General features: G+C 40.2%; 1 protein-coding gene across 2 annotated transcripts in view; it reads right to left on the bottom strand.

The window, feature by feature from the left end:
• The window catches only part of LOC306998679 (receptor-type tyrosine-protein phosphatase mu), a 301,697-nt gene that overhangs the window by 57,958 nt on the left and 228,739 nt on the right, over positions 1-15,000 (bottom strand). For both annotated transcript variants that reach the window (XM_079612916.1, XM_079612915.1), the window contains 4 exons: positions 13,072-13,220; positions 12,120-12,197; positions 8,906-8,932; positions 3,717-3,931 (listed from right to left, as the gene is read on the bottom strand). In XM_079612916.1, the coding sequence (XP_079469042.1) occupies positions 3,717-3,931; positions 8,906-8,932; positions 12,120-12,197; positions 13,072-13,220 (469 nt within the window). The remainder of the gene's footprint in view (positions 1-3,716; positions 3,932-8,905; positions 8,933-12,119; positions 12,198-13,071; positions 13,221-15,000) is intronic.

The raw sequence follows: 15,000 nt of genomic DNA, 5'->3' as shown, positions 1-15,000 counted from the left end.
AGACTCCGCCCACACGCTCTTCTGATTGGCTGTGATTTTTGATTGATTGGTTGTGAGTGCAGTGCGTTTGCAGAGAGACTCCGCCCACACGCTCTTCTGATTGGCTGTGATTTTTGATTGATTGATTTTTGATTGATTGGTTGCGAGTGCAGTGCGCTTGCAGAGAGACTCCGCCCACACGCTCTTCTGATTGGCTGTGATTTTTGATTGATTGGTTGCGAGTGCAGTGCGCTTGCATAGAGACTCCGCCCACACGCTCTTCTGATTGGCTGTGATTTTTGATTGATTGGTTGCGAGTGCAGTGCGTTTGCAGAGAAACTCCGCCCACACGCTCTTCTGATTGGCTGTGATTTTTGATTGATTGGTTGCGAGTGCAGTGCGTTTGCAGAGAGACTCCGCCCACACGCTCTTCTGATTGGCTGTGATTTTTGATTGATTGGTTGTGAGTGCAGTGCGTTTGCAGAGAGACTCCGCCCACACGCTCTTCTGATTGGCTGTGATTTTTGATTGGTTGGTCTGATTGGCTGTGATTCTAGTTATTTTCATTCAATTGTGATATTTTTCAGAAAAAATACTTAATATTTTCAGTCATTTTGCTTCTCCAGTAAATGTTGATATATTTTTACTGGAAAATAAGACAAAAATACTGAGGAAAATCATTGTTTTGTAGTGAAACCATGGCAACTGATTCGGCCGGTGAAGTGAATGCAGTTTCTGTTCAGTTCCTCAAACGACTCACTGCAGAATAAGATGCACAGGCCTCATTTCATGCAACTTCTCTTCATAATTAAGCAGACACAAAAGGTCTTTATGTTCATCTATGTGATCATATTGTGCTTTTACTGTGTTGGACGAGCTCTACTGATCTATCAGAGAGGAAATGTCTAGAATAATCGATAAACCCAGTTGTGTTTTCTTTCTTTATGAACTTTTTTCAACTCAACACAGTAGAAATATCTTCTAATTAGACGCGTTCCTCTGTTCTCTCCCTTCGGAGTCAAACTGTTATTCATTTATTGGAGAAGAAGAGTGTTTTGACATGAACTTGACGACAGCTTCCTTTGACCATGTGACTCCTCAGAGACGAATAATTAATCTGCTTTCCCATCATTAATTCATGCTGGAAAACTTCACTAACCATATCTTATATCTAATGGAGTTCATTTGCATGATTGGCATTTTTGAAGTTAAATATCATCTTTTCATTTTATTTCATTCATACGACTTCTGGATTTCCAATAAAAATGAGTTGAGAATAATAAATCTTTTAAACAATTAATAAAACTATTAAACAACTGTATAAAACAATTCATAAAGGACTATGTGGAGTCCTAGAGTTTACAAAAACACTACTACTCGTTTAAATACACAAATATTATAAATATATATATAAAAATATGATATATGATATAATAACACACACACACACACACACACACACACACACACACACACACACACACACACACACACACACACACACACACACACACACACACATATTAATCAATTTGAGGGAAAAGTCAGAGAAATTAATAAATTCTTTAAAAAGAATATCCATTTGTCAAGACTATCCATTTTTCATGAATATCAATTTTTAAACTCATGCCAAGTGCTAAAATATTTTGTTTGGCAGAAATTGTGAGTAATTTTTTTATATCCTGATCCTGAATCCATATCCAGTAAATAATGAACGGCTGCAGATTTATTGGTTAAAAACATCCATCTCTCAAAACATCTGCAATCCTGAAACTTAACCGATAGAAGTGTCTACGGATTCAAATTAGTTTTGAATATTGCGGTTTTAATTTTAGCAACACGAAGCTTGAAGACGGACACGAAGGATCGTGAGAGGATGAACAAACACGATAAACACACAGAACGGACAGAAAGCGCTTGACAGTCATGGGACCCTACCGCCATATCTTACACCGGCGCGTGTGTCATTCCTGTTCTGCACCCGCGCACAGCGACTCTTCCCTCCACAGACGCACGTCGGTACATTAGTGAATGAACTTGCGCTCGGGGGGGCGGTTCAGTGTAAAGAGGAGTGTGTTCCGGCGCAAACGTTCCCTGGTGATATTCTGCAGTTTCAGAAAACAACTCCGCCGCTGACCAGGAGAAACCCAGTCTAAAGACAGCGGCGCCGCGCGTTAGTCAGATGCTATTTTAGCTATTGCTATTTTTCAAGTGCTAGGCGGTTCTGTTAGCAAGAAAGGCCGCGAAATGTAAAAATACTACTGTTATTGTGTCACGAAATGTAGTGTTAAGAGTTGTTCAGTCGAGAATGTAGTTGTTTAAAGCTCAAATCTGTGGTTTGTTTATAAAGATAGCGCCTATTTAACAAATGTGATCTGACGTTTTCGGAAAAGTGCTCCTGACGTCTGCCGCTGGTGAACGAGACATGTTTAAATTCACAATCTATAGCTTCGGTTCTATTATATGAAACAGAAGTTAAAATACATTAATGACTCATTATAACGTCGGTCAAACGACTTCTTTAATTCTTTAACACTTCACCACGTGACAGCAGCAAGCAGGCTCCTGATTGGTTAACGTGGCGTGAATTGACGCAGAAGTTCAGATTTTTCAACTCGGACGGCAGACGCGAATTTGCATCAAACGAGTGAATACACAAAAAGCACTACATAAAATCATTCGCGAACAAGCGCGCCGGCTCTTAAAGGGAATGTGAGAGGACGCTCTGATTGGTTTATTTCACGTTACGCCCAAACCACACCTATGAGTAATGAAGCGACTTCAGACCAACACATTTTAGATTTGTGTCGAGCGCAAGAGTTGTTTATCCCGCCGGTATAATAGCGACAGCGCCGGGATCCGCCCACAGAGTTACTTGCGTTTCGCGTTTGATACTTGCGTTTGATATCGCTAAAATAGGGCCCATGATGTCGGAACACAGTCAAACGCCTTCAAACAAATCACAGTCTACATCATCATCACATCATCATCACATCATCATCACATCATCATCACATCATCATCATCACATCATCATCACATCATCATCAGGGTCTCTCAGTTAGAAGGAACCAAACGAAGTCTTACCTCATTGATCTGCTCCACAGAGAACAAGAGAACCAAAGAGAGAGACACAGTGTGTAAGTCAACAGAGACAGAACTACTTCTGCACAATACACACACACACACACACACACACACACTCGCTCACACACTCACACACTCACTCACACGCACGCTCGCTCGCTCGCTCGCTCACTGACTCACTCACTCACTCACTCACTCACTCACTCACTCACTCACTCACTCACTCACTCACTCACTCACTCACTCACTCACACACACACACACACACACACACACACACACACACACACACACACACACACTCACTGGGATAGCGGAGGTCTCACATCAGTGTAAAAGCGCACGTATGTGTGTGTGAGTGAGTGTGTGTGTGTGTGTCGCAGTGCATGCTGGGATAGCTGGTCTTACATCAGGGTAAAAGAGCGCGCGCGAGTGTGTGTGCTGTAATGCATGCTGGGATAGCTGAGGTCTCACATCAATGTAAAAGCGTGTGTGTGTGTGTGTGTGTGAGTGTGTGTGCAGCAGTGCATGCTGGGATAGCTGAGGTCTCACATCAGGGTAAAAGCATGCGCGTGAGTGTGTGTGCTCACATCAGTGTAAAAGCGCATGTGTGTGTGTGCCGCAGTGCATGCTGGGACAGCTGGTCTCACCTCGTACTCCTCCTTGAAGCCGTAGCCCTCGGCACACTTCATCTGAGTGATGTGCTGCAGGAGATCGGCCACACGGATGGCGGGATGAAGCTGAGCCGTCTGGTACGGCACGTCCACGGCCTCACGCTTGCGCAGGGAGTGTGTGTGCGACGAGTGTGTGTGTGTGTGCGACTGCACTAGGCTGCTGGTGTCGCTGGTCAGGGTTTGAGTCTCGTCTGCAACACAAGACAGAAAACACACACACGCTGAAGAGCTGAAGACACACTCGCTCACACTTCCTTCTACAGTGACTGCAGAAACACACACACGTGTCCTAATGAATTTAAACGAGTAAATCTTCAAATAAAGGAATAATTCAGAAAAAAATGAAAATGCGTCGTTTATTCCAAACCTGCACACTGGGATTTTGGGAAGACGTTACAATTGTTTGTTAACATGAACTAAATATTCTAATGCATTTATTAATCTTTGTTCATTTCAACCAGCGTTTAATATCATTGAGATACTATTATAGTTTTAATTCATATTTTGAGTTGTTTATTTTTATATGTTCCATTTTAATTTCTTGTTGTGAGTTTTTTGTCATTTTATGTCATGTCTACACAGTTTTTGTTAATTTTTTGTTATTTTAGTACATCAAGCTAAACTGTATGCAAATGAGAAATGTTGCCTTGGCGAATGTTTAAAAAAATAAAAATTGAAAAAACAGACAAATAATAAGTGCATTAAATTCTAAATTAAAAGTATATTTAAAAAATATAATAAATAATAACAAAATATTTTTATTTTTATAAAAATAAATAAATATAAATTATTAAATATTTTTTAATAGATAAATAAATGGATGAATAAATTAAAAATAATATTATATATTTTATAATATATAAATATTATAATTTATTATTTTATTACATCAAGTTATAAAAATGCAAAAAATATATAATAATGTTTTTACTTTATTTTTTTCAGTTAATGTTTGTGTTATGGTTATAGTTTTATTTAACTATATTAATAACCCTGATTTCAACATTTACTAATACATTATTAAAATCAAAAGTTAATATTATTTAATAGACCTGAGCTAATGAACAGTTTTATACAATTTATTTGTAACAAATATTAATAAATACTGTAACAAAATGTTTTGCTCATAGATACTGCCAGTTAATGCATCAACTAATGACACCTAAAAGTGTTTTTATTCTGTGACATTATTCCCAAACAAATCATAACAGTAAATCATATGACTACTGAAAATTTAAATAAAAACAGAGAGACCCAGTCTAAGCTGGTCTTTATGCCGCTGGTCTTGATGGGTTTAGGAGGTTAGCTAAACCAGCCTGTTAAATGAGCTTCGACTGGTTTGATCTGTTTTTCAGTGAGAAAGAGACTGAAATTTAAGCCGTTATTCACTGAAAATGCAGAAATGTAACAGAAAAACAACAGCTTACAGGGTTGGAACAACATGAGAGCGAATAAATAATGACAAAACTCACATTGTGAATAATTAAGGCAAGACCTCAGGTGAATAAGTAATTAATAAATACAAATTTAAACTAATAGATATCACCATACTTCCACAGCTGATTAATTACTTTAAGAATTGCAGATTACACGTTTTCTGAAATGTCATGTTTGGATATGCAAATGAGGTAATATCTAATTAAATATGCACTAATTTGCATATATTTCCAGAACAGAAATCTGAGCAGTGGATAAAGCAAGGTTCATATTTGATTTTGTTGACATATTATTAGTTTTTGCAAAAGAGATTTTGGATCTGAAAACTAGAGGTATGTCGCATTTCGTGGAAGGAAAGCGATATTGCATACAGAGACACTTCTTCGAGTATCTTAGAAGAGAATAAACACAATCATATGCATTTATTTGATACAGTGGCTAAATAAATGAGAAATAATTCACTTTATGAATTTCCTTACTTGCTAGATAAAGAATTTTGGATGTTTTCTTCCACTAATATATGCATAAAAGCGGTGTTTTTGCTTGTAGCGTCTTGCCTTAATCATCTCTATTCCCATGCTCTCAGTCGAGGTAAAAGACAGCGCTTGATCGACTTCCCATTCATTGGCAATGGATGATCATGACACGACGTTGCAGGAAAGGGTGGATGAGTGGATGTGGAGGGAGGGATCGATTGACTGCCCCGTTCGTCCATTCGTTCGTGAAATATCACGTGTAATTTGACTGAAACACGGCTAAGATCGGCCTGTGTCCCTGATCTGAGACCTGCTGAGATTCACTAGTCCATGGCAGTGTATGGGTGCTGTCAATCAACAGCAAAGCATGAGTGGAATGAGTGATGACGGATGATCAAAAGCCACACGGCGAATCACAACGACCCAAAGCAAAGAAAGCAGAAGCACGATGGCGAACACACACACACACACACACACACACATGGGGAGGACGGGTGACGCTGTAACGCGTGTCTACGTCCATGCAGATCAGGGAGAAACACACAAGCTCTGTCACGCTCATGAACTTACCATTAATGGGGACTTTTTAAGCAGATACATTAGAGGTAAACGTGAGAAGAGAGAGAGAGAGAGAGAGAGAGAGAGAGAGAGTGAGAGAGAGAGAGGGAGAGAGAGAAAGGAGACAGGGTATAAGCAACAATACACCAAAGAGAACGAGCTCTGATCAGTCGAGGGCGTTCGGGGTGTTATGGGACTCAAATCACAATGAAGGAGAAAAATGAATTTCAAATAAACCAGAAAAAAGGAGAGAAATGCAAATAAAACTGGTAAGATGATGAACATTAACATCGCTTCATGGAGATCTGCAGAGCAGTGTTAAGGTCAAAGGTCACGGACGCTACCGTAGTTCATCTGTCAAATTAACCTCAACCTCAAAAATAATAAAGATGAAGATGAAGATGAACATGATCTGTGCGGAGCTCGGTGTGTGTTGTGCAGCGGATTACTGGCTTGGGAAATACAATCAATGCAATACATTTAGTTATGGTTCGAAATTAAAATAATTATAAAAAAAGGTATGAATTAAAGTAATTAATAAATTAAAATGAAAAAAATTATGAAAACATAAAAAATTTAAAAACAGAAATATAATAAATGCTTTAAAGTTATAATAAATAAATAATTGATTGTATTTATTATAATTTTGCAAAATAGAAACATAGACATAATAAATGCATTAAATTCTAAATTAAATAATAAAAGTTATAGAAAAATAAATATACAAAAATATTTAAATATACAAAAAAATCTAAATTAATTCTATATTAAAATAAATAGATGCATTAAATTAACTAAAATTAACTAAACTAAAATTAAATGTAAAAATAATTCAAATAATAATAATAAAAATAAATGAACGAATAAATAAACTAATAAATTATTTTTTTTTCATTTGTTATCAATATAATTATTTATTTAATACTATTAAGTTATATGTATGTATTAAAATATTATTTTGAATAAAATGTATAGAAACAGAAATATAATAAATGCATTAAATAAATAAAATAGAACACATAAATGTATAAAATTATTAGATAAGAAAGAAAGAAAGAAAGAAAGAAAGAAAGAAAGAAAGAAAGAAAGAAAGAAAGAAAGAAAGAAAGAAAGAAAGGTATGACTTCTGCATAATAATTGTGTTTATGGTGATGCCGTCCTGATCCCGAAGCTTCGCTGTGATGTTGATGATCCGAGATGCTCCATAAACCCTTCAGTGCCGGAGGTGAAGCGTTCCTGCCTTTTCCCTGTTTTATTGTGTAATGTAAAGCTGTTCCCGCCCGAGCGATCGTTTACACGTGCCGTTAGTCGAGAGTCATTCATATTTAATACGGCGCTCTGAGCTCTTGTTCTTCATCACACTATTCTTCTGCTAATCTCTGGGGCCTCGCGAGGGCCGGCTCTGGGGCCCGAGCGCTTCAGATAAAGAGGGTGTAGAGGTGCCACCAAAATGAGACAAAACCTGCTTTATTATTCTATTTTATCACAGAGTAAACGAGTAAACAGCCGAGAAAGAAAAACAAGTAGGTCGGAAGGAGCCGCTGACGGCAGAGAAACATTAGAGAGAATAACAGAAGAGAAGAACAGAAACACTGGAGTCGATGAGCCCAAAACTACAAAAACACACCGGCTTCTTCTCCACATCTCCACAGCTGAACGTCTCTAACCGGACCTGACCCACGCGTTCATCCGCAACCGCTAATATCATCATCATCATCATCATCAGGACTATAATAAACACGAAAACTGCTGAAAATATCATTCCTCCTCAGTGTTTCTGTCTCGGTTTCCAGCACTAATATCTGAACATTCTTCAATCAAGACACATTTACTGGAGAAGAAGCAACATGACTGAAGATATTAAGACTTGTTTGATGAAAAATGCATCAAAATTATATATATATCATAAAAAAAAAAAATTATCACCAATATTATTATTTATTTATTAATATTAAGTTATAAAAATAGAAAAAAAATAATAATATTTTAAAATCAAAATATGTATTAAAATTTAAATAAATAATGAAAGCTACAGAAATATAATAAATATTCTAGATGAAATTTGCTTTCCATTCATTTTCAATGCGCTCGTTTTTTAACCGCGAACAACACATTTTTTTTGTGCAAAATGTCAAAAATGACCGGAGGGTTAATTTTGATGCATGCATTTTTCATAATATCTTTTTGCATAATAGAATTTTGCATCTCAAAAATGTATCTGTAAGTAAATGTATCTTGATATAAGAATGTTTAGACAAAAATATTGAGGAAGAAATCAATTTTTGGTTTGTTTTTGCAGTGATCTGTTTTCATCAGCATTATTTGATTGAACTGAGGAATCCAGCGTTTCTCATCGCTCGTGTGTGTGTGTGTGTGTGTGTGTGGACAGCATCATCCACTCCCCCACATCCAGTCCACACGTCTGTCCATGCACATGAGATGTCAGACAGGAAGTGACATCACGACACGCGATGCGCATGGGATGTCAGACAGGAAGTGACATCACGACACGCGATGCGCATGGGATGGAGTGAAGAGGAAGAGGAACCCAAAGGAAGAGAAGCGACAGACAGGTGTGTGTGATGAAAAGCCCAAAACAAACTAAATAAAGCAAACATGATGGCAAACCGTATTCCTTCCCTCGGAAACACTTTAAAAACACAATCACTGAATCACAAGAGTCGAGGATCTCACCTAAGATGGCGGTCGGAACGAACGGGTCTGGAGTCCAGCAGAAGAAGAGAAGAGGAGAGAAGAGAAGAGAAGAGGAGATGAGAGAAGAGAAGAGAAGAGAAGAGGAGATGAGAGAAGAGAAGACGTATAATTATTGCAGATTTTATTTGCATTGTAATTACGGTAAAATTTTTATAACAAAAATGTATTTAAACAAAACAAGCACAATGTTCAATGCAATGTAAAAAAAAAGCACAAATATCTAAACATTCTTAAATCAAGACACATTTACTGGAGAAGAAGCAAAATTACTTAATATGATTTCTCAATTGTTTTTAGATTTAATAAAAAAAATATCTTACAAATGGAATCAGAAAAATAAAATGAATTCATTCAAAGCGAAAACAAGATTCTTTTTCTAACTTCATTGGCAGATATTTGTTCTTGTTTTAAGCACAAACATTTTTCATTAAACAAGACTTAATATCTTCAGTCGTGTTGCTTCTTCTCCAGTAAATGTGTCTTGATTTAAGAATGTTTAGATATTTGTGCTGGAGAACGAGACAGAAACACTGAGGAGGAACATGACTTTGTGCAGTTACCTTTCGAGGGAACGAGACACTGCGTCGACTACGACACTTTGGGGAACGCCCTCAGCGTAACGCATCTGAAGTATGAATGAAGCTAATCCAATCCTGATTGGTTCTGTGTCATGACGTAACATGTGACGGCACACACGGAAGCTACAAAGGGACGCCGGCACACAACGGAGTTAGCTTCTGCGATGAAGCAAGCGCTCTGTGTCAAACTGTCTGTCCTGTTTGGTGTTGTAAGTCCCATAAGAATTGTCCCAAATAAAGGTCTGCATTGCTATATAGAATCTAGTGGCTCGGATCTCGCGATTGCCGAGGCAGCGAGTAGATTACGGGTCTACTCAGCGATACAGATTCTGTGCGGGTGGGAGGCATGTAGAGTCAGCTCCTGAGGGTGCTGGCAGTGAAGTATCTCGACGCGTACACGTGCGCTGTCGGATGTTTCAGCCTCGCAGTGTTCGCGTCCGCACATCGGAAACTGTTTTTGATTATTCCCTGCCGGAGAGCCGCTTCATTAGCCTGGTCCTACCAGACTCTCGTACATTTTATTTATACAGAGAGTCTGGCCTCTCTCCATTGACAAGCGTTAATCCTTGAAGGCGGGTCCTCTGTTGAAGTTTAAAACTATTGGATCTTCCCAGAGCCACTCTGGATCTGTAACCAATCGCTAACGTTTGGGCGTGAGTCCCGTGACGTATGTCAACTCAAACTAGCGCCCGACCTCAACGTCATCGTTCTCAACCATTCCCTCTGTTCGCTGATTGGACCGGTAAAAAATTGATCGGAGAAAACCCAAGCATATACCGCAAGCCCAGACGTAGTTCTGAAGGAAAATGAAAATTGAGCGGAAGTACGTAGGAGGGCGGAGCCAGGTGTCGAGAACGAAACTGAAAGAGCCTCCCCTCTGGAAATCGACGTCTGTATCCCGCCGTTAAGTGAACGCACGCTGCTCTGTCTGCCCCACAGGCTTACGGTCAGGCTCGCGTCCGCACATCAGGAATCGATTCGACCAAACCCTGCCGGAGAGCCGCTTCAGGGGATCGAGAACGAATCTCGAATAATATCGAAATCAGTCCCGAGAGGCTGGTTCCCTTAGTAGAATATTTCACAGCTTGGCAAGACCTGCCAAATATTTCTCCTTGGGTCCGGCGCACAATACAGAAGGGTTACAGACTGCAGTTCGATTCTGCCCATCGAAATTCAACGGGTTGGTGTGGACTGCAGTCGACCCAGTGCAGGGTCGGGTATTGGAACTGGAAGTAAACTCCCTGGTGGTAAAGGAGCGTGTTCCTCCGCCGGACAGGGAGTCCGGGTTCTCCAGCCGCTACTTCATAGTTCCCAAGAAGGATGGAGGGTTGCGCCAATTTTAGATCCAAGGCATTTGAAACGGTCTCTGAGTAGATTCAAGTTTAAGATGCTCACTTTTCCCATCATCGTGAGTGAGGATTGGTTTGTCATGATGGTCTAAGGGACGCATACTTCCACATATCCATCCTTCCATCTCACAGGAAGATCCTGAGGTTCGCTTTCGGGGCGAAGCGTTCCAATATCGGGTTCTTCTGGTCGGCCAAGCTCTCTCCCCTCACGCGTTTACCAAAGGCATGGATGCAGCTCTAGCTCCGCTGAGGCTTCAGGGTATCAGGGTGCTAAATTACATCGACGACGGGCTTATTATGGCCCAGTCACAAGAGCTGGCAGTTCGGCATCGCAATGTCGTCCTTGCCCACATCCAGAGCCTGGGGTTGAGACTCAACATGAAAAAAAGCGTGTTGGCACCAGGCCAGAGAACCACGTTCCTGGGAGCGGTGTGGGACTCGGTCACGATGCGAGCTCAATTGTGTCCTGCTGCACGGATCGAATCCATCCTGACCACGGTGACCAGTATAAAGCTAGGCCAAGCCATCACTGTAAAACATTCTCAGAGTGTGATAGGGCTCATGGCAGCAGCGTCCAAGAGGTGTGCGATGCAGCCGGATGGGATTTATCAAGATTCTATAGCCTGGACATTTCTTCTACGCCAGGCACTCTAGTGCTCCCGTCCTAAGTGTGCCTACATGTGCGCAGCTTCACACTGGGACAGGCAGGGCTCGTTGTGGCATAGTGGGTACTCGTTCCCCAAAGTGTCGTAGTCGATGCAGTTCGAGTTCCCTCGAAAGAGAACGTCTCGGGTTACGACTGTAACCCTTGTTCCCCGGGAATGAGACACTGCGTCCCTCCGCCACGCCATCCCCTGCCTGGAGCGACTTGCTTCATCGCAGAAGCTAACTCCGTTGTGTGCCGGCGTCCCTTTGTAGCTTCCGTGTGTGCCGTCACATGTTACGTCATGACACAGAACCAATCAGGATTGGATTATTTTCATTCATACTTCAGATGCGTTACGCTGAGGGCGTTCCCCAAAGTGTCGTAGTCGACGCAGTGTCTCGTTCCCTTCTCAGGGAACAAGGGTTATAGTCGTAACCAGAGACGTTTGTAGTTGTTCAGTTTGGTTCAGGGTTTACAGCCTGTAATTTAAAGATGTTTTTTTGGTCCAACTGAAGGATAACAGCGTATGTGTGTGTGTGTGTGTGTGTGTGTGTGTGTGTGTGTGTGTGTGTGTGTGTGTGTGTGTGTGTGTGTGTGTGTGTGTGTGTGTGAGAGGTTACCTGGGTAATAAGTGTTGGGGATGCTGCTGCTGCTCAGTGTGTTGGTCTTCACCGTCAGAGAACACGGAGAAGAACCCGCTTCACAAGAGACAAAAACACATGATTATCTTCTGTGGATAATGACTGAAGATATTAAGTCTTGTTTTATAAAAAAACAGATAAACATAAAGTGAGTTTGTGCTTAAAACAAGAACAAATATCTTCCAAAAAAAAACTTAATTCAAAGGAAAAGAAGATTATTTTTCTGTCCCCGATATTTGTTCTTGTTTTGCAGTGAACGATGTCGACTGGTGGAATAAACACACGTGTGTGTGTGTGTGTGTGTGTGTGTGTGTGTGTGTGTGTGTCTACTCTATACGGTGTTGTGGACTAACAGAGATATAAAGTTAATTGTTTGAATCAGCGCTGATTAAAGGCTCATCAGATAATCCGGATCGATGAGGTCACGCAGCTGTCCGTGTCGTGTGTGTGTGTGTGTGTGTAAAGCTCCTGCAGAGACGGGGACATGAGGACACGTCAGGAGCGTCTGTGTGTGTGACGAGTGTGTGTGACAGATGCTTTATCAACACAACAATCACTCAGACGAGTGTGTGTGGGATCATCAGACGCAGAGTTCACTAGAATACACTGTTTTTGTTCTTGTTTTCCAGCAAAAATATCCAAACATTCTTAAATCAAGAAACATTTACTGGAGAAGAAACAAAATGACTGAATTTTTGATCAAATGAAGTGAGTTTGCATTTAAAACAAGAACAAATATCTGCCAATGGAGTCAGAAAAATTATATTTTTCAATGTGAATTAAGTTTATTTGTGTTCATATTGTTAGAACATGTGTTTGCAGTGTGTGCTCCAGACATCAATGATTCCTCAAATCATGTTTGGTATTTTAGTGTGTGTGTGTGTGTGTGTGTGTGTGTGTGTGTGTGTGTGCGTGTGTGTGTGTGACTCACAGCGTCCGTTGAGGTTGTGTGTGTCCATGAAGGACAGCGCCTCATCACAGTTGGTCCCCTGTTCAGTGTAACTCTTGTCCATGGAGTTCACCATCACCGTCATCTCCTGCCTCGTGCTCAGCGTCTCCTTGCGCTTCTTCGCCAGCTTCCTGAACACAACAGAACATTCACGGTTACTTGTACAGCACTTTCACAACACACATCATTTCAAAGCAGCTTTACAGAAGTGCATGAGTCCACATCTCAGTTTACAGTGTTCTGTTATCAGAGGAACTGCTGAGTTATGTATTTCAGAAATCACACTTCAAACAATGATCTCATCTCACTGAAGTAATGAATACTTTACAAATGATTATGACATAATTCAACTTTCTGAACACAGTGAACATTCGGTGCATGATTTACTTCTAACCATTTCCCCCATTTTTACAATTAATGACAAAGAAATGTCAAGTAACATTGAATTAAGCATAAAAACTAAACCGTATGTTCATGCACTGCAACGAGCTTCTACAGTCCAGATGTACTTTCAGGCTTTAAGAATGTAAATGAGGACCAGTTGAACATGTATTTAGTGTGACGAAAGCACTCGAGCGGGTTCACCATTAAAGTCTTCAAAAGAGGCTGATTTCAATAACCAGAGTCTGATTAATATCGCAGCGTTAACCTCACAATTAAACCCCAATTTAATTTTAATCAATGCGCTGCCAAGACCCTTGAGGAGCTCTCTGTGATTACAGCCTGTCCTCCAACTTACAGAGCGAACGGATAAACGAACGAACGAACGAACAAACAGATGAATGAACAGACAAACGAACGATTAAACGAACGAACGAATGAATGAACGAACAAATGAATGAATAAACGAACGAACAAATGAATGAACGAACAGATGAATGAATGAACAAACAGATGAATGAATGAATGAGCGAACGAACGAACAGATAATGAATGAACGAACAAACAAACGAACAGATGAATGAATGAACGAACAAACGGATGAAAGAACAAACAAATGAATGAATGAATGGATGAATGAATGAACGAACAAACGGATAAATGAATTAACAAATGAATGAACGAACGGACGGATGAATGAATGAACGAACAAACAAATGAACGAACGAACGGATAAATTAATGAATGAATGAATGAACAAATTAATGAAAAACGAACAAACACATGCAGCTCCAAACACACCAAACATCTCCCGATCACGAGAATAAAGAGTTGTAATTGAGTTCTGCTTCAGCTGATCTATAACTCAAATATGCTAATTCACTTGGCCCGCCTTTGATCCACCGCATGAGGAAATGCAAATGAGGCCAAATTAGCCAGCCAATCTGTGGGAGAGAGATTAGCATGTGGAGGAGGGGCTCCTCGCCGGAGGCCTCGACTTTCCCGAAGCGGATCCGGAGGGAATTTCAAATGAGATCTTGGAAACCGAGCCAAACCACAAAGTAAGGAGATGCACAAAGTTTCTACGAACGACAAACTCTATTAAAGCCAAACTGAGATCATGAACATCCGCGGACGACATGATGGATGAGCAAAGCCGACGGGTTACACCGCTATATGAGATTACGACTCGAAACAACACGCCGAAACTCCATTAGCACAGAGTTCAGTTCACTCTCTGCCTTCTAATGAAGCTCTATTTCTACAGCGCTTTATACAACACACGGATTCACTGCGGCTTCACCGTAAGAAACTGGAAAATAGAATTAATCAAATATGACACAAATTCAAAAAAATACTATAGGGTCAATATTCAGATCAATTCAGTTCAGTGTTGATTCGGTTCAGTGTTGATTCGGTTCAGTGTTGATTCGGTTCAGTGTTGATTCAGTTCAGTGTTGATTCGGTTCAGTGTTGATTTGGTTCAGTGTTAATTCGGTTCAATATTGATTTAATTCAGTTCACTGTTGG

This window comes from Phoxinus phoxinus (assembly GCF_949152265.1).
Source record: "Phoxinus phoxinus genome assembly, chromosome: 5".
Taxonomy (NCBI): Eukaryota; Metazoa; Chordata; class Actinopteri; order Cypriniformes; family Leuciscidae; genus Phoxinus; species Phoxinus phoxinus.
Note: the sequence above shows the minus strand (reverse complement) of the source record. Positions and strands in the feature narration are given on the sequence as shown.